This window comes from Fringilla coelebs (genome assembly GCF_963513975.1).
Source record: "Fringilla coelebs genome assembly, chromosome: 14".
In the NCBI taxonomy this organism is placed as follows: domain Eukaryota; kingdom Metazoa; phylum Chordata; class Aves; order Passeriformes; family Fringillidae; genus Fringilla; species Fringilla coelebs.
The window spans coordinates 7,143,327-7,167,258 of NC_140040.1; the positions used below are offsets into that span (position 1 = coordinate 7,143,327).

A 23,932-nucleotide genomic window follows, 5' to 3' on the forward strand; every position below is an offset into this window, starting at 1 on the left:
AAAGGAGCTGAGCACAAGGGTCATTATCACACACAGTATAAACAGGCATTCCATACAGAATGATTCCCATGCTAACTCCCTTTGGTAATGTTTTACATGCTAAGACAAGAAGCAGACTGATATCATGGTCCTTCCTTCAAGAATTACCGTTCTGCACACACAGAGCACCTCAGATCTCAAGGTATTCTCAACTTTGTCCATTAAACTAATCCATAACTTCTTGCAAAGTTTCTCTGCTTCATCACTGCCAAATCAACTTCTCCAAGTCAATCCTGGGCACCAAGATTAGGCCTCTGTACCTCAACTGCATCAGCACAGGTTTATACAAGTACTTTTAGATGTAAGTTGGAAAAAATAAATTAACATTTGGCACATGTCAAGCCTCTCTTCTGAAGCCTGCCACCAGCACCACAGTGGTGTTATCAGTGACATCTTAATCTGCTTCAAGTGTTGCGCTGTGCCACACAGCATGGCACTCTGGGTAGCAAGGTCAGAGCCAAAAGACCACTGGATCCTCTGGAAGCTGAGGTGACAATTCTGTCAACCACCAGGGTCAGCAAACTCAACATGAAGACAGCCAGCTTGTGTGCAGATTTACAGAGATTTAATCCTGTCTAGTCTTGGTGTGCCGAAAAACTCAACAGAGCTTTTAAAGATTCAACAAGCACATGGTTGACAGCACTCAGACTCCCTGCACAGCACAAGTGCACACAGAGCTGGGTATTGGCACCATGGATGCCACCCCTGCAGGCTTCTGGCAGTCTGCACATACCCTGCTGCTTGCAAGTAAAAGATATTCCTAGAAGAAGAATTCTGAACTGATTATCTGGAACTTCCCAGTCTCACTCATGCAAGGACTGCAGATATTACCAAGGAGATAATAGCTTGATCTGGGGAATTTGCTCCAAAACCAAGAAGATTTAACTCGTTATTACAGTCAAGTTCTTCATCATCAGTCCAATGGCAACATGATACTAACACCTTCTGCTGAGATTAGTTTCAGATGTCTGTCCTCCTGTCTAACTCAAGAGCCATTTGTGTATCACAAGACAGGATTCCATTTCAGATTTGACCATATTTTGAAGACAAGAAAGAATAGAAAGAATTCATGCAGCTCAAGCAAATGAGTAAAAAACTAAAACTTTAGTTCCTGCAGTCATGCCAAGAGACCACACTGCGTACCCATCTTATGAAGACAGTATTAGCATTTTTTTTGATACCAGAGATTCATTTGCATTCACAGCTTTACAGGAAAATTGTCTTTTAATGCTTGTAGGTTCAGCTACAAGTTGACAGGTTCCTGTTGTTCCCACCTGTTACCATGCCACTGCTTTTCTCAGACCAAAGCACACAAAACACTCTACTCACCCTGCGGAAGCTCAGCCACTCCTGGTGGCAGTACGGGAAGGCCCCATCCAGCTCCAGAGGCAGCTGTGAGCTGTCTATGTGCTTATGGAGGGATTTCATGGAGGTGAGAAGTTCAAACTGCACAGGAATAGAAAGAAAAAGAAAAAAGCTCACTTGTATTAGGGTGTGAGTACTGGAGGAAGAGGGGAAGGTTAACAAAAGGCAGAATCTATTATTTCTTTCTCTATCTTGCACAGAAGCACAGCATGCAGTGTGTAGCTGCAATATCACTACAATATGAAGTGAAAAAAAAACCCAACAAAAATTCAGTCTTAGAGCAGCTTGTTGAACAGCTCAGTGGGCAAACCCTGAAGGAATGCAGGCCACAACATGCTGTTTCACCAGGCAGAACATCTGTGATAGAAGTCTGGCAGCAGCCAGCCTTCTTCAGAGCCAGCACCTCCTGGTGCAAGCAGAGCAACTCCCTCATACGTTCCCACAGTTGTGCTGTGATTTGCATCTGTTTAGAGAATCTGGGAGGTTAAATCCAGCCCCCAGCTTCCCCATCTCACTTCCTATAAAAGAGTCTAACAGAGCAGCCTCTGCCCTGCCCTCAACTCTCCACTCATCACAGAAGCTATTTGCTCCAAGAGTTTCTTGGAGCTTGGCACAGGTAACTTGCCTTCTGCAAGTCTGTAGGACCTCAGAGCATTTCTATACTCACCAGAGCAACAAGTGCTCCTGCAGGTACATGGAAGCCAGCCCAGACACAAACTCAGGTGCAGACATTTAACTCCCCCACACACACACAGTGTGAAGTTTCTACCTCCTTACAAAATTGTGATGATGCTTCCAATTCCTCCTGCATGCCCATGCGCTTATTAGTCTTTCCTCTGTTCCCTCCTACACTCTTTGTGTTTGTTCAATGAGTTTAATTTCTTCTGTAGCTCTCCCTGCATGCATATGGCTGCAGCCCCCATTCTGACTCCAAATTCTTCCACATGGGGGCAATAAGGAAATGGATTAATAACATTTTTTATTCTTTAGCCTTTGGGCTAAAGAATTCTTTAGCCTTTGGGGACACCACACCACATGCACAGCAAGCCTGACACCTGTCACAACATCATCCACAGAAGCCAAAAGAGAGCTCCTGGCCTACTCTGAAGCCTACAGAGCTTTAGCAGGCACAGAATTTCAGTCCATTCTTGTAGCTTTCAACAGTCTTGGAGCACAGGAAGAGGACTAAGATGAAGTCCGCTCACCACAGCATGGCTGGGAGCCTACACTTCTTATACAGCTATAGAATACCAAGACAGCTTTACTTCTAGTGGAGGAGTTCAGTGATGTTGTGGTAACTTTCCCTCCTCTTGGTCTTTCCAGACATTTCAGCTACAAAGGGAATGTCACACAAATGCTCATCTCATCTTCCCCTTCTTGCAGAAGTCTCTCATCCACTGGCAGCAGCAGGTATGAGAGGAAACAGAGGAGATGCAAAATCCAGGAAAGCAACAGGCATCTTCAGAGGTGGAGCTCAGGATTTAGCATAATGTGATCTCTTCCTGACCACACATTTCCCCCCTTGTTAACGGGAGAACAAGAAAAGCATCTCTAGCGAATTGTGCAGGGCTCCTCCAAACAGTTATCCATGCTCCCAACAAACCCCCTGTGTTCTGAGTCCCCAGCAGACTGACGTAATTGTGGTGCAAATGTCACTGATGGGCGTGGCAATAAACAGAGCAGGACAGGAACTGCTCAGCTCACAGAAACACGACAGCCCAATAAATAACCACACCCCTAGACACCACAACCACAAAACACAGAGGACACCTATGGAAATTTCATGTGAGAATGAACATACATCAGTGACAGGGAATTTGCTGTCTGGGGGCTTAAATAAAGGATATCAGGAGTGGCCAAGCAAACCCCAGATAAATGGTTCCATTACCTGTCCTGCTGGTGGCTTCTCCATCCGAAAAGTCAGATCTTTTTCAACCAGAAGAAGGACTCCATGAATACAATGAGGATCCATCTCCTACAACAGAACAGAGCACAAATCCATTAGTGATCTGCCTTGGATACTAAGGAGAATGTACCACACCAGGCTCATAGAAAGTTTGCAATTTATCCTTCAAAGGCATCTACAAAGCCAGGAAGGCAGTCACCAGAAATTAAGGAATGCCAACCTACAGAGCAGCAAGGTGATGTCTTTAAGGTAGTTTGCTTCAGATCAACTAGTCCTGCAATATTTAAGGAAGCAATAGGAAAGGTCAGGTGTTTGCTGTACTGAAGAAGCTCTGCCTTCTGCACAGGGAAATGAATCAGGGAATAAAAAAAACCAAAACCAAAAACAGAACTTAAAAAAAAAAAAAAAACTAAACCAAAAACCATGTTCCGTGTCCAAGTTTTTTCCTGATAACTTTCCTGGTCACTTCACCTAACTGAAAGGAAGTGGCTTTCCCCCCTCCACCCCCAACCCAGCGCCAAAAACGTCATCTTGTCTCTACTTACTGCCAATTTACAGTCAAGTACTTGCATCCTGTTTCTACTGTTAAACTGACAGAAATTCCAAATACAAGGGATGTTTGGCAGCTGTAGTTCCAACTCAGTGAACCAGGAGCAGTTCTCCCATTATAGAGGCATTCTACAGGGAAGTGACAAACAGGCTGAGAGAGCAACAGTAGGAAGAGGGAAGCATGGCACAAAGATCCAGACCATGGAGACAGGACTCCCTACATATGTGATGCCTGGACCAGGAAAGCAAGGAGAAGAGCCATTAAAGCTGTTGTGCCACATGATTAAACAAGAGCCATCCCATTTCAGTGTCTCCTATGCAGTCTTTGCCTCTGCAAAGATCTCAGGAATTGTCAAGCAACAAATCCTTTCTGGTGTTGCTCGAGCTGGAAGGAACCTGCCACACAGCAGGTCACAACAGCAAAGGAAACTTGTTTAAATAAACAGCTCCAGCAGTGAGTAGGGTTAAATATCTGCCCGGAGCAGCAGAGCCAGAGTACAGAGAGAAGTGGACCAACAGAGACTGAATGACCTAACCTGACACTGGGCCCAGTTCAGCAATTAAGAAACAAGGCCAACACAAGGAGCTCAAATTCTGCAAGCGAAAGTAGCAGCAGAGATCCCAGAACAGAGGAAAAAGGCCTTTCTCTCTTCCAGTCCTAAACCATGATCCTTTTAAACAGCCAGCAAAAAAATCCCAACTGAAACACCTTCCAAAACCATGAGAGGTTTCTAAATTGTAAATTTATCCAGTGAATTATTCACACTTTCACTGTTATTTGAACACTGATTAAAAGGCCAAAAAGGATTTATTGCATAATTAGGGTGCATTAGGTAAATACTGAAGAGAGGATGGGGAGATATTACAGCTGTATCACCAGCTCTGAATTTATCTGCTAGAAAGTACTGGAAGAAGAAGACTGGACACAACTTCAAGACTGAGGATGGTACTAAACAATTTTTTTCTTACACAATCCCTCTTCTATGCCAACAGTCACAAGATGTGCAATACGAGTGAGGGATAAAGGTAATGATGGTGTAACAAGAGGTTACCACAACAGCCAAAACACTCATTTGTTTGTTACTCCTGAAAATAGAAACTGAATACTATTCACAAATAAAGCTGTCAAGGGAAATTTCAAGGTTTTCCAACTCAAGAAGAAATCATATGTCCAAAGAAATAAAGTACTTTTCACCTCATTTTTTAATTTAAACAGCTGAAGATAAGTCAGTCTCATCTAGCACTGATGGAGCAATCCAAAGACTGAAACAGTTTACCACAAGCATCTCAGGAGACAAGCAGAGCTGGGAACAGCAGGATGCCACTTGAGGAAGCTTTCCTGCAGCTTTATGCACAATCTCTTACCATCTCTGCTAACAAAACCAACTTTATGGAAGCAAAGAAACAAGAAGCATAGGTGAACTCTTCGCCTCCCAAAACAGGTATAGTTTGGACAGCACAGAATAGAGGGGCATCAATAGGAGTTCAGAAAGCACCAGGGTAAATACAGAGCCCTTTATTATTATTATTCCTTTTAAAGAGAATTAGATATTTTTTCCAATGTTTCTCAGACTGAAGTTCCAGTTTTCTGGCTTCCTGCCCCAAATGGAAACCCATGGCCAGACTTAACGCTGGCACAGTCTGAAGCACAGGCTGCCAGGAATGTTTGCACAGAGGGGAGAGTCCCTAGACACCTCAGTCAGTCTCTAAGTGACCACTCTAATGGAGTAGTAGGGGTTCCCTGTCTTTAACATGAGACCAAGTTCCTCTGTACTTCTGCACTAAGTGAGAATGCAAATACACCTCTTGAACAGAAAGGTTTGCACAGAACTTCTCTGCTTTCAAATGCTACACTGACTCTTCCTAACCCAACACACAAACACAGCCAATTACATGATTAAGCCTTCACACTGATATGGAAAACTCAAAAGAATCTCACTTCATTAAGACTCTGGCAGAGGGAAATCCCAGAGATACTTGCTCACTGAAGGCAGGGCACACATTCCACTGTCCATGCCCTGTCTGCTCACTGAGCAAGGGATCAGTCTGGGACTTCTGAGTAGCAAAGTTCCTCTTAACAGCTGCCCTCCACAGCACAGAGCTTACTGGTGACAACCTGTAACCAAACATTACAGCATTTACCCTGCAAAAATCCTTGCTCCAAAGCATCATTACGCAGTTTCCCACAGGAACAAGCCTGATCTATTCCTGCAACATGCACTCACTGTGCACTTCCCTTCACCTCCGCACAGAGCTGCCAGAGTTCCTCCTGCTTCTTCCTGAGATAGCTCTGCAGCAGCTTCTTATTCTGCCCCACTCCCTCTGCTCCAGCTGCTGTCTGGGACAGAAAGACTTCCCACACACCTAATAGTCTAAAAAGAAGGGGGGAAAAAAATTATTGCAGAATACAACTGACCCTACCCTGAAAGCAGAGAGGACAAGCTCCCACCAGTTTACCAGGTGGTTCTGGACTGAGCAACTGACAGACTCCCAGTACTGCAGGGAAAACTAACTTACAAGCACCCAAAGTTGTCTACTAGCACTTAATTCCAATCATGCATTCATTCTGGAAAGATGGAGAAATGGAAGAAAGATTTACTCAGGCTGACATAGCCTGACTCAGGAACCTTTGCTTCCCAGGAGTCTCTCTAGGCTTAACAGATCCCAGCAGGAAGGGACCCTGAAATAGGGCATCTGATCTGTGCTTCCCCACTGTGAACCCACTGCTGGGTTAAGAGAAAAACAGCCACTCAAATTGAATAAGCAGTCCTGGACCTCAACATTAAACAGATTCCAGCACATTATCATAGTAGGTTTCATAGAAACTATGTAAGTAAAATCCTGTATAAGGGGAGTGGCGGACAGCAGAGAAATGAGCTCTAGAGACAGTCTGCCAGAGACAAGAGACACTGAGATGCGCAAGGGATTTCAGAAAGGACCCCAAGGAGGTGATCTGCACTGTAACCTTAGAGGTACAACATACAGTTTGTACCTCAGTGCAGTCACTGGCCAAACTAATCCTGCTGCACTCCAGAACACTTAGTTTGCCTCACTGTAGTTACACTCACTTTTCTGTATTACTCTACCCTTGTTCCAGAGCAGAGAACATTGCCATGGAATTACAGAGTAAATGCTGAGGATCTTAGTGGGGCCAGGTATTACTCCTGTGCCATAACTAGATGATGAGCTACCTGAACAGGTCTCCTTTACACAGTCTTCAGAAGAGTCAGCGTAAGGATCAAAAAACCATAAGCAGAGTAATCAGCCTCTGTAAATAGTCAGAGTAATCAGTCACTGTTACCCAGAGCACACACTTAGGTCCAGCAATCTGTCTTGCAGCACATTTAAACTCTGTTAAGTAACTGTAGCACCACCCTGATAAGGAGGTGCTCAGAGCCAAACAGCCATCACAGCACAGCAAAAAGCTTCCCCCCCTCCTTCATTTCAGAAGGGAAACTTAAGGTTAAAATGGCATTATTACTACCATGCTTGTATAAGAACTGAGACAGCCAGAACATGTTACTGATTTCCAAATCAGGCGACTAAGACTGCCATGCAACTTACATGGACAGTGAAAGGCTCAAAAGCTTTAGCAAGCCCACTGCCATGTGGGCACAGCATAAAAGAACAAATTTGCTTGTTACCTCTGCAGAACTGAGCAAGGCACAGATTACTCCTTCACCACAGAGAATGAGCACGCTGATAGAGCTCACAGCTCCACCCAGCCCAGGAAGCAGGAGGACAGACCTCTGAGTCAGACTCAACTCTCAGATGTGGCACTGAAGCACATAAACCACAGACATCAGCTTCATTAAAACATTGCCCTGGTCTAGTTTGCAGAGTTTGAGTCCTAAGAGACCTAAGCTCTGATTTAAAAGGAACACCTGCTTAAACAAGATTAGTCATCACTACAACCCATCATCTTCCTGTCTTTCTAAGAGCAGTTTCTATCTGGGGGGGGGGGGGCAACATAACCCACTGGCTTCCCAAGTGACTGATATGAAAGCCTTTGACCTGAAGCAATATAGAGTTACAGCACATCCGATTCTAATCATTCACTAACAGCCACATCAACAGCTGCACGTGCTTTTCCACCTGGCACAGCAAGCAGTGTCCTTCCCTTCCCGTGACAGCAGGCAGAGGCCTCTCTCCCTCCCTTCTCTGTGGCAGGGAACAGTCCCTGCACATTTCACACAGCCCCTCAGTGCAGGGGACAACACCTCCAAGCAAGATAATTCATGACAGCATAGAGACTTGGGTACGGCCTGTTCTCAGCACTGAGATGAAAGCAAATTTGGAGGGGTGGAGAGGGGTGTTCTCCCCTAACTCAGACTTGCTTAGGTTTTTTGCTTTGTCTGCAGTCTGGCAAGTCCAGGTCATCCTCCTAAAGCAGGGCTGGGTGTGTATCTCCACCTCCCAAAGCCAACTGAAAGCCAGGTGGCAGATGGAGACATAAGCAGCAGATGGAGATGCAACACCCAACCATCACAGCAAGGCAGCCAGTGCTCCTCTGCCCAGGCTCGAGGCTTACCTGCAACGTGCTGAACGCCTTGAAGAGAGCAGGAACGGGAGAACAGCGACGAGCATCCACAAGAACAGTCAATCCCAAAGCCTGACATTCCGGTCTGCAAGGACAAAGATAAAAAGGTCACCTTTGTCACCAATGAAAATTAACAAGACTATAGAAACAGAACCTGTAGTCACCGCAGGGTGAAAAAAACAGTACATTATGGGTTTATAATAACAGCAAATAATGGGCCACCTTCTCCTAAACAAAATATATACACAGAAACCACCAAATAATTGCTCTGTTTTTACATTTGCCATATGATTCTATGACTTCCACCCAACTTCCCATTTCTCCTATTCCTAGAATATGTGTCACTGGTGGCAAAGGTGCTGATGCACACTGGATAATCCACACAGAAAAACCAATTCTTCCGAATTGTGCTCAGAGACAAGCTTGGTTTCAGGAGAGCAGCCAGTCTGGAGCAGACCTAATGCCTACCTCATCTAGAATCAGATTTGAAGGGAGAAGCATAAGAAACAAAGCATGAGTTTCTCATGGATTAAGCCTGATCTCTTATTAATGGTTTAAAGGCCTCAAAAAATCACTATCAGAGTTGCTTTACCTCTTCTTATTTAATCATCTAGAAGTGAAACATCATGATGAGCTGGGGAAGAAAAGTCTGTCATAGGAAAGGAAGAGAAGCTCCAGCAAACTCCAGCCTGCAGACACAGGCTTTTTTCAGCTACACATCAAGGCAGCCTCTCAACCCTTGCAGATCCTCCCTCCCTCTCAGCTTGGAGGCCGGGCCCTAAAATATCATGTCACAACACTATCACAGAGCTGCTGCATGACTGCCCCATGACAGCTCCCAAATCCCATTTTCTGAACTAATGAAGGATAGCAAGAATGGCTTGGATTCATGGCAACACATGAAAACATTCAGTACATACCCAATTATAACACACCATGTGCACATGGTATATAAAAATAGGCAAAGTGTTTGCTGAACACAAGCCTGTTCACTCTAGCAGGAGATTCCCACCTGTGTAATTTCACAACTGTCTGGACTAAGCTCCTAGGCCAATAATGTCAACCTCCTTCCATTCCTGCCTCAATTCCCACCTCCAGGAAAGGCAAAGCAGACAGGGCAGCAGCTGTCTGCCCTGTCAGCACAAGAGCATCACAAACCTTGGGATGCTGTGCAAGTACAGAAGAAGGCGTACAAGCTCAGTGGTATTGCAGTGGGGGTTTAACCAGGCTGTGTTCCTTGTTGTTATTATGGCCACCGCACGTCCTGATTTGTCTCTCGTACCTGTAAAAAGAGAGGGGGGTGGAAATCACACAAGTCATTCAACAGAGTCTGGTTCCAGGTTTGTATGCATCATATTCTCCCACTAAGCCCCCACTACCTTCCTGGACATCCTCCACAGAACTCAATATAGTGTATGTTGCAGATGGTAGGAGGCTATAAACACACTTCCAAAGTACTCAAATGCTGCCCCAGAGTGAAGCAGATAAGCTCAGCTTGTCTCTCTCATGGTAGTGTTAAATTTGTACTGCTGTCTACCACACAAACAGACATTCTTCATAAATATGACTGAAGTTGCCTAACAATAATCTTGAGAAAAACAGAAATCTCATAAATTCAAGGTACAGAATCTCACCTTCACATTTCAGATGAGAGAATACAGACAGGTCTGCAGAACACGCACTATATTAGGAGACTAGGCACATGCTGCAGGCTGAGCCCAGGATGTAACCAGTCAGCTGCTGCAAGCAAAGCCGTGGAGCAGGAGCCCAGAGCTGCTCCTCAGAAGCTGCAGAGAGGACAGTCCAGGAGCATACTGCTGCCTGCCTACAGCTCTGACAAAGGGCAGAGGCAGTGCTAGGCTTTCATTAGGTGCAGAGCTTGCTCAGTGCCCAGGGAATAGATATAGCATAGTATGGGCAACCCAGCTGATACACTCAAGAAGGAGAAAATCCCTCTGCTTCAGTTAGCCAGGAAGGACAATGCTTCTCTGACACCCATTTCCCAAAAGCCCAAAGTCACAGCTTATCACAGGAGAAGGACCTAATAGTGCCAGCTTTGGGATTACGTCCAGCCTCCTGTCCAGCTGCAAAAGCAGGGTAAAGAGCAGGTGGACACAGTACTGTAGAAAGACAGAACTGCTTCTGAGACTCAAAATCAGGCAGTACCTGCAGTGAGCCTGCTCAAGCAACTGGGAAAGTAAGTGACTTGGGGAACAGGAGGGACAACACCTCTTTTGTGTGAAAAGTAATTCACAAGAACAGGAGCCACTTCCTGTCATACAAACAGTATAAGAAGGATGGGGGTGGGCAGAAATCCCAAGCACAAGACAAAAGCAGAGACTTAGAGAAATCTGTTTCTTTCTCTCCTTAACTCTGTTCCTACCACAGGAGATACTGTCCTGGACCACCTCTCTTCCCCATGAGAGGGACAAGCATGAGAGTAGTCAGGTAAAACAGACACAGATGGACAGCCACAAGCGTGGAAAGCTGCCCCAGTGGGATCTCAATCTGTCACTTGGACATGACTCGAGTAAGGGCCACAGACACAGATGGACACCATTTTGAAGCAGGGCTTTCTACTTCCCAGGAGCCAAAACTGTGACACAGGCTTTCTTCTGCTAACAAAAATCTTCCATCATCAGTGTGATTCAGGAGGACTTGTATTACTCTGGAAATAGTGTAGCCTGGATGCTGCATAATCAAAGAGATGGAAAGAATTTAGAAAAAGCTCATTGATATAATTTGTTTCATAAGCTAAGGGGACCATCACAAAATAAAATAAAAAATCAAAGCCCTCAATTACTATAAAAATGGCTCAATAAAAGCTTTTTCATTTTGAAGCAACATCTTCTGTCCATCAAGAAGGTTGAGCATCACCAGAATTTGATTAAACCTTGAATGTCCACCTAGTAGTCTGGGAATTGCCTGACCAGGTCAAAAAAGCAACCAGAGCCACCAGGGCTAGGTCTTCAACAGTGGCATAATCCAAAACTGAAACTATCCTGGAAGTTTCAGCTAACTACATCAGCTACTAGTTTATTACTTAGCTCTTATTCACCATTCATTATAAAAGTTATTCCTTCTAATGTAATTACTGTATCATTATCACTGACTAACATAAAGCATTTAACCGAGTGTGAGTACATTCCCTCAGGTGTGAGGATTGCCCACTGAAACCCCAAAGAGGCAGAGAGGTCATTCAAATCTGATAGTGCTTTTACAGGAAACATAATTCCTTCCTTAGAGGAAAACTTGCTTGGAAGCAGTATCAAATCCAATCCTTGCTTCTTGTGGGCATTTGAAGGGTACTTGATATCCCTCCATCATATATTCAAATGCTTTTGTCTCATTTAAGAGTGGTACATTATGATAGGAATCTGTGACAAAGGGAGTGTTAGGCAACATGGTCAGGCTCCTGCAACAGCATGGACTGAGAGCTTCTCTCAACGACCCTCTCTAATCCTGTAACTTTTTGGGCTGTTATATACAGCATAAAAATGTCTCCAAATTGATCAGCAGACCAGAAGATTAAAAATCCTCCTTTGGAATTTGTTGTAACAATTCATCTCCTAATGCAAAGTTATATGTATGAATATACCATTACTCTGCCCTGCCCATGGTTTTCCATTTCACCTTCTTCCAGAAACTGGAAAAGTTTTAACTCCCTTCTTCCTTCCTGGCACAAAGGTGATTTCACCTCTTTCTCAATCATCCTATGAGATAAACAACCTTCCAGTCTCTTAGTTGTAAGACACCCAGTTTAGTTACAAGAAAGGGCTGTAACCCTTCTCTGCACCACCTCTAATATTTACCATTTCCTTTTATAATACAGCCCAAACTATTTCAGAGGCATCACCAACAAGCATACAGAGGTAAAAAATCAGTCTCTTAATCTACCTAGTTGTCTCCTCCCCTTTACACAACTGAGGTCAAAATGGGTCTTGCAGACCCAGCACCACCTGGGAGATGCCTGTGCTGCCTTTCTGCTCTCCTTCCCTACTCCTCCGTACTGCACAGTCTGCCTGACCTCTTCTCTGAAGTTGGGCTCTCTGCCCAATTTTCAACTCATACGTGGCCCCTGAGCTGATCAAATGCAGCTCCTCCTGCCCCACACTGAACAACCCTCTCGCTGGCTCTGAAAGGACAAGCCCACAGGGGCTCCTTACACAGAGCTGCCAAATGCTGCTTCTCACTAGAGAGGTAGATCTTACTTCCTCTGCTTTACTTCATGTTTGGTTAAACACAAAGACGTCTTGTGTGGGCCCTGTACACCAAGCAACCCTGGCTGCTCTGTCCAACAGCCTCAGCTTTGTTCACCCCTCTGCCAGTATTCATCCCATGCAGAAATTTTATCTGCAGCTTTCTGATATTCACTGCTCTATCAGATGCAAACACTGAATAACATTTGACCTACAACCTGATTCTGGCAGAATAATTCTGGGAAGTTCCCCCTTGATAGCTGCTTTTATCATCTGCTATTTAGCTACACTATCGTTCACCCTACATGCTGCTCATCCACTTCACTGGGATACACCTTTCAACACCATATGTCATGAAATCAAATGTTTTCTAAAAATCTATTATATCTACGTGGTTACATTTAGTCAACTAAACTTCTAATTACCAAGAATAAAACTGGTTTTCAAGAGTCCTGTCAAAGAGCATCTTCTACATTCCTATCCTTTAATTACCTAGCAAGTGAATCAAGTTCCTATTCTTCTGACCAGGTCTGATGTCAGGCCCACCAGCCCATCATTAGCTGCACCCTCACTCTGCTCTTTTTGAACTCCTGCTATGAGCCCACAGATTTGGTATTTCTGACTCATACATGCTTGGTTAACATTTTGAGACTCCTGAGAGTAAATTAACATTAATGGGAGGGAAGTTCTTACTTCCTGTCCTACCCATTCAGAAACTTCAGAAGATTCAAGAAGTGGAACCTCTGAAGAGGTTTGGGGTGAAAGAAATAGAATTGGCACCCGTCTCCAGAACTGCAGAAGGAGGCTCACCTTCCTTGCCCTCCTAAAAACCACATATCCAAGACACATTCTGGCTCAGCTACTCACCAGGCAGGTAGGCAACTCCACTCCTGAGCACTTCTGGGTTCACATCCTTGACTATGGTAGGCGCAAACTGACCACCCCAGGCAGTTCCAGAAGTTGGGGATGTTGGGGGAGTTACAGGAGGTGAAGTTTCCTCCAGGGCACTGCTTTTACTCACTGGTTTCAACACACCTATGCCAGTTGCCTCTTTTTTCATCTCTGTCTCTTCTGACATCATCCCTGTAAGACAAGCAACAAACAGAAGCTTGAGCAGAGTTCCACCCAAAAGATCCCAGGTAAGTACCAGACTGGGGAGGGATGTCCTCCCAGTTCCAGCACTCTACAGCTCTTCCAGCCCTTTAGCCAGTAGCATGCATGTTCTAAAACTGGTTATAACATTAATACTACTGTAATTCTAAAAAAAGAAACCAATTTATTGTGAAGTTTGCAAAGTATAAAAGCTCAATTCAGATGGGGATTACTGTACTCAAAGTCCTTTTTAAAGGTAACATATCAAGCAGTACATGTCAGCTCACAGCCTGGAAGTCTGGCACACTGCAAGTCCCTGGCTGAGCTCCAGCAGCCTGAGCATGCTGAAGTGATAAACCAGCTTCTGACAGGGAGGGCTACTCCATCAGGACAGAATTACTCCCCCAACACCATTTTCAGATTAGTTCTTGAAAATATGAAGTCAAGTGGAGGCTGATAAATCAGCTGGAAATTAGCCAAAGAGACCATGTTCTCTTGTCCAGCCTTTTTTAATTAACATTTATTGTGAAAGTCAGAAACACATTTAAAAACACTGAAGAACAGGATGATTACACCAATCAGCTCCTGCTCAAGAACTGTAGAAAATGCTTCCTTTGTATGACACCTCAACTCTAAAGTACAAGTTATCAGAATCAGTTAATTCTAAAATTAAATATGTCGGCTACTCCATGGAAACTAAGGCTAGTTCTATCAAGTTTCAATTTTCATGTAAAATTATCTGGAAAGAAGGAGAAAAGTATCTGCCCACTGTGCAAGTATTATTCCCCATTTCCCAACATCACAAGAATTAGAAGCCAACAGTACATCTTCAATAATAGATCTTTAGTATCCTAAGTACACAACCAGGTTATCCCTGTGTTTGCCGAAAGCAATACTAAATAAAAGACTATACTTCACTACAAAAACTGATACTTCAGTATCTACCAGCAAAAATATCAACCTTTCTTCAGGAAAATAAGAGTGGAATATTTATTTGCTTGCTCTGAAGTCAGACATTTTAATTGCTATTTAAAATTTACTTCAACCATCCTACCTTCCGGCTGCATCAACAACGCTGACACTTGACTCAGTTTATTTACTAACAGATTCCAATACTTCATTAAAGAGCAGGACCAGGAACAAAGCAGTCCTTGAAGTGGCTTTCAATACAAGTTTTAGCAGTGAAGGAGATTTACAGGTTGAAGCTTAGCCTGAACTGCTTTCAAAATTGCTAAAATGGGTGAGAGAAGTGCCCTGAGCAGCATGGCTCACTGCAACAAATCATGCAGCAGTGGGGGAAACTAGGAGGAGCTCCCAGGCACTGCACCATCAAGGGCATGATAGAATAGCTGCTCATTCCTCTTTGGTAACACCACTGGTAGAGGAGCATCCCTGGGATCCAGTCTGGCATCTGCTGCATTTGGCCACACAAGCTGCTGTGATGGCTTCAGGGTTCTGCCCAGTTCTGGGCTCTACCAGAGCCCCACTCTGTTCCTAGGGTGACCTCAGCCTCCACTTCCCAGTGATGCAAGAGGTCATCCACTTCAAACACTGCTACATCTTCCTGAGCAGCACTTTAGAGGGGCACCATTCTCCTGCAGAAAGGGTATCTTGAACATCACAGAGTCATGGAAGTTGTGCCCAAAGGTTTCACATTAAGACCTGGTAGACTTTGTAGGAGAACATGGAATCACCTTATCAATGAGCTGTAAGGACTGGCAATAAGAAGAACTACACAGTTTGTAGTAAAGGGGTCTGCCTTAAATGACAAAAGCCTGCAGAGAGGACCAAAATGTGAGATTTCAAGAGGACAAGAACCGGAATGTAGCTGTGTTCCACACAGGTTACACACCAAGGCAAGAGAAATACATAAATGTACATGACAGTTCTGCCTTGGATATCTCTCAGGAATGAGGCAGCAGCTCCCAAAAGATAGGAGAGAAACATTTTGCTCAGCCCACCACACAAAGTCATGGTACCGGGGCTTTTCAGCACTGGGGAAACTTCACTAAAGCTGTGCAGCCTCCAGATTATGCACATCTTGCCCAAACAAAACTCTTCCCCGAGCTTCTGAAGGCCAGCTCAGATCTGCAGATGCCAGCTCTCCCAAACAGGCCCAAGCACACTGTTTGTTATTTGCAATCCGGGGCGGAGGCACTCACTAAAGCGGAAATTGTCGAATGTGGAGGATTACATCTAAAAGCAAATTGAGAACAGGGACATCTGAATTTGCCGTGTTTGCAGGTTCCACCTTTCCCCGAGGTTAAGGAAGTGGGAGAGGAGGATTTGCCTGTGTGCATTTCAAAGAGACATTAGCATTTTCCCTGCAAACTGCCCCACCACCAGTATCACCTATGCTAACATCAGGTAGTAACTAGGACCAGGAACAGAACGCCCTAACAGGTGCTGCTGAATATGCCCCAGTGTGGCTTTTCAGCCTATTTCTTGAATATCAAGATATTTTCCACCCACAAAATAGAGGAACTCTTTCCAGAGCTGCAAAGTTTCAAAATCCACTTTCATTTAGATGTTCTTTATTAGGAAAAAACAGCAGTCACATTACCTGTGAATGGAACCAGTATAAATTTTAAGCCACCAACTCAAAACAGTTCACATTTGACTTCAGACTTTTTTCTATTTATATCTAAGTCTTTCTAAGTTAGACTATTTGTGCACAAAATAAGCTCACTGAGAATGGAAGTTAAGGGAGAGAGTTAAGGGATAAGGAAAAACCTGCAGACACAGCAAACTCAGATGCCCCAGTTCTGACCATATATTTTGACGTAATCAACAATATCTGCTGTAACAAGCAAGCTCCTCCGCCTCACACAAAGCAAATTGTACCTCTGCCCACTGCTGCTGAGGTGTGAATTTCAATCTGAATTGACCCAGTAAAGCTTAAGCTTTGTTGTTATTTATAGTTTAGGCAAGATACCCACAGTTTCCAATCATAGCAGTGAAATGACCTCAACAAGACACAGAGAATTTAACCTACCAAACCACCTTGCTGGAAAAGTAAAGTCCATTTGTAGGACATTTGCTTTGCTTTGTAATTTTATCTCTGAATTATCTTGTAAGTACATCTCTGAGGGTTTAATGGGGCTAGATAAGGAGATGGCTTGTTTGGATCTGAAAGCAATCAAATGTAATTGAATGGATTAAGCTTTTTGTAGTGCCAGCTACAGTGTTTAAGAACTACTGCCAGCATTAACAGATACTTGAGCTGCCTTTTACCATAAAAAGATTATTTCGATAGTTTGGGTGGTTTTCCTGGCAATTTAGGTTGTTTCTTTCCCTTTACAAACACTGAGATAATAAGTTTTGCATTTTTCTTAAACTGCAATGCCCAAGTTTAATATCAGCAGACTTGAGTCACAAATGTCACTTATTTCAGCCAAATCCCCAGAATAATTAGTATTGTCTTTCATTAAAAACAAACTCCATGTGTACCCCAGAGGGGTCCATCACTGCTGAAATCTCCAGCAGTGGCCAAGATTTATTCTTTGGACCAGTGAGAACATCACACACCTCATAACAAGCTGGACCTGGTTAAAAGAGAAGAGATGGGAACACTGAACACGCAGCCACAGCACTCATGAACAAAGTGTCCACCCAGCACTGAACATGGACTAGATGTTCTAAGGCCTGGTCCTGAGCAAGCAAGAAGTCAGGCCAGGTTTGGGTTAGCCAGGGGAGTGGATACCCACAGCATGGTTATTTCCTCACATATATCCACCAAGAAGCACAGGTAGGCAGGTGATTTTTTTTTTCTGCTCATGGTGATAGATGCTCAGAGAGACATGCACTGCAGAAATAGAAACTTTTGAGCTGACCCCTTCATTTCGGAGAAGAGAAATGCTTGTCACTTCAAAAGTATCAGAAATGCCTGGTAACCCTGGGTTTGCCTAACTACAGAATTAAATTAGTTTGATGCAAATGTTAATGAAATTTTAATTTAATCAATGGACACTAATTTATCACCATTAGAAGGTCACAAAGATATCAGGTAAAATGTGACTAATGTGACTTTTGGGCACTTGAGAAGCAGCTGTGTGTGCAGTCAAATCGAATCATGCAGTAGCTCTTGGCCACATAATTTGGAACCAGGGCAAGCATTACAGTGGCAGCACATCCCAAGACAACCAGCTCTGGATCTGTTGCCCCAGAGAATCAAACATACTCTAGCAACATGGGTCTGTACGCCAACCCTTTCAAGAGTCCTCACTCCAATATTTCAAGCTAGGTAATTTTCCTAGCCAGGGGTCTCAGGGAATGAGAGCTGCTGAACTGGAATGGCATGTTCCACCCGCCCCCGCCACACACCCGCTCCTCTGTGTGGTGTGATCTGCATATCGAACTGCAGCTTTCCAGACTCAGCAGAGCTGGGCAAAGCCCACACCGGGCCCATGCGATTACACACCGCCTGCCTACAGTCTAGTGCAAAAGGCAGACACCCGGATTGCCCTCTCAATTCCTCCTGAAGAAGCACAGCTCCAGCTCAGGAACCCAAGCGTCAAGAAATCTGGGTAATACCTGCTTGAACATTCCATCTGAGCTGAAGTTAGATGCTTAATTTCTGTGCTCTCCCATTCAAGTTAAACAGCTCCTACTTGAAACACAATCGAGCTGAAGAAAGCATGCCGGAGGGGAAGGCAGGGAGGAGGGGGGAATCCCTCAGTTCTGCAGTTTGTTGCCTGAATCAGTTATCAGCACTTACATTTGTTGATCTTCAGGTCACGTTACACAACTAGTATTTTACTGTGGCATCCACTGCTGCTTCCTCTTGCCACAGCCATCTTCCTAAAGCCAGTTTTCAACTAGGAAAGACTTGTACAGTTAGACAAGTCTCTCCTCATACATTCTGCACATGATGAATGTAAGCAGGAGGAGGTCACCAGCAATCAAATTAACTGAAATTAAAAGTTTCTTCCAATGGAACTTTGTTCTATACCAATGTAAAATTTGCAAAGAATTATTAAACAAAATACCACAATAAACCCACCTGTGAAGTGAAAGCTAATTTCATGCCGCAAAAAAATGACAATTTAATCTCTTCCCAGTATTTTGTGCTATTACCCCAAAGACTCCCAGATGTATTTAGAAAATCCTGCCTGATAAGTAGTATTCAAGCAGTACTTCTTGAGGATTTTGCTTTCAATCCATGTTACCAAACACAATCAACAAACACCCAATGGCTGTACCTTTAGGAGGTGATGCCCCCAACAACGCCTCTGGCTGGGAGTGCAGAGTGGACGGCTCTGTATGCCCCTCAGCAGGTTCTGAGGACAGTGGTCCACCCTCCAATTCCTCTTCAATGGATTCCAGTGTTTTTGAGGCGGTAGTGTTCAACCTTTCCCTGTAAGAATAACTTTCCTGGTTCTCCACCTGTCCCTGCAAATCCTGTATTGCAACACGCTCCAGGTTCAGCACAGAGTTCTCTTCACTTTCACAGCCATGGTTTTCCACCAGTCTTTGCAGTTCCTCAAATGTCCCTCCAGACCTCTGAGTTTTGAACAGACTTGAGTCGTCTTCTCGTGCACGGGGAGTCAACAAGTCACTGTTATTTAATTGTTCTGCCATCTGATTCTCCTCTGCTGACTGGGCAGTTTTGAGTGGTATGGCTTCTTTAGCCTTTTTATGCTCTTGCTCTTCACCATCTGACAAGGTTCCATCCGCTGGAGCTTTCACAGAACAGTGACTATGACTAGTCTGATTTTCATTTACGGTCAACATTTCTTTAGAGTCTTTCACTTCTTCTTGACTGTCCCTTCTTCCCACCTCAAATTCATCTACATCTCGTTGACTGTCTTCTGGAGGACTTAATGCAGAACTGCTATTTGATTCATTATTGCTGCAGCAAGCGCTTACATCTGTCATGTTCCCTGAAGGAGAGCCTCTCTCCCCACCTACATCTGAATTCTCAGGCAATGTAGTGACCTGAACTGGATCAACACTTCCACTGACACCCTGGCAAGAGACATCAGAAGCTTCCTTTAGTGTGCAACATGGTCCCAAAGGCCCTAGGACAGGTACAGAAGAAGCATCCACCAGTGTCACCTCCTTTTGACCCTCAGTCAGTGGTTCTGTGTGTACTCCCAGCATCACTTCCTCATTAGCAGCAGTAGCATCTAGAATCACTTCTGGGCTCTGCTCCAATGTTTCAACACCAGCATTTTCACTAGGTCCATCACTTTCTCCCTCCACATTTCCAGGGGTACCAGGCACTCGAGCCTTGCAGCTGACAGCATCTCCAGCACACACATCAGTGTAGCTGCACAGTGCGTATCGCCAATCCAGTGAGTGCTCACTGTGCGTCTCCCGCTCTGCAGATGAATCTTCTGCGCGGCAAGCAGGAGGCTCAGCCACAGGAAAGTTATCCCCCATACTTCCAGGATCAGCTGGTATCAGCTGACCTTCTGGGGACAGTTCTCCATGCGTCATCACTATGTTGCCTTCCAACGGAGTAACATTTTTGAGAACTTCTGTAGGAGTGCTCAGAGTGCCCATTTGACAGTGCTCCTTCTGCATAAGTGCTGACTGAATTAAGTTCTTGGAGTAGGTGCTGTCTTGTATGACAATAAACCTGTGCTTGCCTTTAGACTCATTCACTCGTGCCCTGGGCTGAGTTAGATAACTTAATGCCAGCGACTGTGTTAAAGATCCAGTTTGTGGCCCAAATCTGGGCAGTGAAACTTCTGCCAGCTCAACGTACTCCCCTTCAAGGTCGCTCTCCAAGTTTTCTTGAGTCACAGGACTCTTACAGACACCATTGATCAAAGCTTCATTTAACTGTGGAGCTGAGCTGCTAATGACAGGGTTGTCACGATTTGCACTTAGTTCCTGTAGATACTGAGACCTCAGGTCTGGTGAACTGCACTCAGTACGGTCTGTGGGGAGGCACAAAATTGAACGTTCCTCTGTTATTTCTGGAGAGATGATATTGTTTTCAATTTTTTTTGGTTTATTTATAAATTCAGGATTAACCACTTTATCCCAGGGGACACGAAATATTTTGTCATCAGTGGTTAGTAAACAATTTTCCAGTGCTATGCCCATCCGCTCTCCATTGAATGTACTCAACCATTCCAGAGTAAAAATAGAGGTATATGAAACTTCTGGAATCACCACTTCTTCTACATTATGCTTATCTTTTGCCAAACATTTCAATACAATTCGTGGAGGCTTCTTCTGAGAGGGGACCACCTGCAGGTAGAAGTCACCAGGCTTCAAGATTTGCCAGTCAATGGAACCTAGCTGGATTACAATCTTCTCTTGAATACACAGGGGCCAGCCTGCATGGCGAAACAGCAATCCGCAGTACGGAGCCTGTGGAGACAAGAGAAGGTGTTTTCAGCACCAGCAAAAGATCTCAGCTCAAGCTTCTCAGTAAAAGAGATCAAAAAGACAGATGAATTTACGGTCTTTGGTTATTGATGTAGGCAAGTTTTCCACACTAAGGTCTTCTCTTGAAAAGCAGAAATAAGAAAATTTACCAACATAAACCACCAGTGCAGGACAGGTGGGCACAAGCTACACTGGGAGGCTGCAGCCTCCCAGTGAAGGAAAAGAGGACAGTGCAAAGACAAAACAGGAGATAGGAAGCAGCAAATGAGGAAAGCACAGCAGAGCCACAGAGAAAGAAAGCAGCAAGTGCCATCAGCAAGCTGTGAGGAACCACACTTAACATACCAGCAATTTCCTCACTCCCAAAACATAGCACTCAGGCCATGCCTCAGACAAATCCCACCCAAGTAAAAGAACTGAAGTTTCATGGCTGAACTGACTTGACTCAATTATTTACAGCTTTATCACAGCTTCAAAAAATAATGTCCAGTGCTTTGAACTTGATTCTGTTTGGGTAAGATTTAAATTAAGCCATTACATTAGCCATCAATTCCACAAATAATTTCATCTTTTCTGTATGACAAGGCTTTGGATTCAATTAATTCAAGTATTTTGCCATACAGCAGAGAAACCAGAGAACAGAAAGGAACTTCCTGGATGCTCACATACCTTGGAACAACAGGTACTGGCATACAGCAATTTCTTTCTTATGTTCATGAAGCCTTACCCTCAGCCCCACCAGATTTCTAACTCTCCTTGCACCTGAAGCAAACTTGCTCAAAGGTTTAGAAACCCAAATCATCCTTCAGATTTAGTAATTCCTCCTCCTCAGTCCTGTATTTTCTGGATGTGTCTCCATTGCTTAGACTTATCAACCCATGTCACATGACCTTAGCATGTTTTACCTTCATCATCTCCTCAGTGTACCTGAAGTATCTCCTTTGTAATGCCCATTTCTTTTTCTTAAAAACCACTTGTTCATTGTACAAAACATTGCAAAACACTGCCTGTAATGGCACCAGCACTTCCCAAACGTGCTAGAAGCATCTCTTAAAGCTAAGATTCCACTCTTCCAGTCACACTCCTAGAGTAACCCAGTCACCTACTGGTTTTTCTTTTCAAACTGATGAACTCCAGTTCACAACAGAAGTTCTGCCTGCCACTCTGTGGAGGCACGTTCGCCCTCTGAGTCTACCATTACAAAATTTAAGTACAAATTTTCAGAGCTCATCTTGTGCAATGCATTTATCACCCTCCTCTTCCAGGTTATTGCTTTTGTGTCCAAGGCTGGTTTCACCACAAACATGCCATACATACTCTTACTTTTTATGCCAAGGTCATGGATGAGAAGCACTGTGTGTTTCACCACTCCTGCCTCCAACTCCATTTTCCCCCTAGTACAAACATCCTCCCTCCCTTTCACCAGTTTGTAGCCATCTTGCAATTCTTGCATAAACCTCAATCCCTTTGACACAGTAATTAACCTTCCATATGACTCCATAATAAATCCTTTATGGCAGAGATTAAACAATGAAACTTATCTCTCTAGAGAGAGCTGGTTTATTAAAAAGGCTGGTGTGACACTACCTGCCATGGAGCAAACCACATGAAAACGTTATTCAGTTTTTCATGGGTCAGTTAATTCAGTCCTTGCTCAGTGCACAATGTTGTAGGCTCAGCTTGTTCTCTGTATTTTGTTACTAGCCCTGACTTAACAGATTCAATAAAATCCCTGCTAGCAGACATTCAGCATTATATGGTAACTTCTTCCATATTCCACGATGGAGACCTGCCAGTCCTATTTCTTCAAAATAGTCAAGTTCAGTAGTTTTACTTCTGTTCACTTACTGCTACTGCCCTACTGATGTACTTACACACTGTATCACTACAAAAAGAAACCTTACTTTAGTTTTCAGGGGAAGAAGAGGCAGATGAAGATCAGTTCCCAAACTATTATAGTTTGTAGGACTGAAAAGTGAAAGACACAATCAGCAGCAGCATAAACATAAAACTGAATTCTATCAGTACATACTTCACATGGAGATTCTGTTAAAATTTGGATGCAGTGTAACCCACTGGAGGGTCACTCATACCTTAGGAAATTCAAAAACAGCCTCACTGCTTAGATGCTTACTTGTCTGCCTACTGACTCATAAGGAGAAAACTCAGCAATAAAATCACCAAAACCAAAATGCAGAATGCACTGAAGTTCCTGAAAAGCCCTACAAAGCCACAACCTAAACTGCATCAGGAGTCAGAGTAACATCCAAAACAGGAATGCAAGTCCCACAATAGCCTAAACATTACAGAGCTTTAGAAGTGGAGCATCCTCATGCTGCTCCCACTCCAAAATGTGCCTCCAAATGGAAGATTGTGTGAAGAGGCTTATTACAGTACCTTTAACATCTCATCTCGAGGCTCAAGGATTTGCTTTTCTCGTGTCCAAACACTACAGAGCCAAACCAGGCCCACCAGAGGAGTGCCAGGAACACCCTCTACACCCAGTGGCTGCAGCCAGGAATAAAGCTGCCTCTAAAGAAAGAGCTGGGCACCAATGACAAAAACAGCACAAAGGTGGACTCTTCTAAAGCTATAGGGATGGTTAAGCTGGAACAGACCATTTAGCTCAGGACATCATCTCAAAGCCAGGTGCAAAATTTGGTTTTTAACTTTGTGCTAAGCAGAGACAGACCTCCTTGGAACACCCTTCCAGTCCCTGAGGAATCACACACAGGCTGATTATTTTAGTACACCCAGCTGAAGCCCATGAACTCGTCTAATACTTCATGAAGCCATTTACACTTTTGTCAGTGCAGAGGCTGACAAAAGATCCAGCGCTCTCAAGACTTTCTACAGCAGTCATTCAGACATGAGTTAATTCTTTTCCCTCTAGTGTGT

The 23,932-nt window shown here is 44.1% G+C and overlaps 1 protein-coding gene across 5 annotated transcripts in view; it reads right to left on the reverse strand.

Moving 5' to 3' along the window:
- Positions 1-23,932, reverse strand: part of PLEKHG4 (pleckstrin homology and RhoGEF domain containing G4) — an 84,696-nt gene that overhangs the window by 43,857 nt on the left and 16,907 nt on the right. For 4 of the 5 annotated variants that reach the window (XM_084215216.1, XM_084215215.1, XM_084215214.1 and 1 more), the window contains exons 3-8: positions 18,892-21,016; positions 13,466-13,681; positions 9,558-9,681; positions 8,391-8,484; positions 3,293-3,379; positions 1,369-1,485 (exon numbers count right to left, since the gene is read on the reverse strand). In XM_084215216.1, the coding sequence (XP_084071342.1) occupies positions 1,369-1,485; positions 3,293-3,379; positions 8,391-8,484; positions 9,558-9,681; positions 13,466-13,681; positions 18,892-21,016 (2,763 nt within the window). The remainder of the gene's footprint in view (positions 1-1,368; positions 1,486-3,292; positions 3,380-8,390; positions 8,485-9,557; positions 9,682-13,465; positions 13,682-18,891; positions 21,017-23,932) is intronic. The other variant, XM_084215217.1, reaches the window with a different exon arrangement.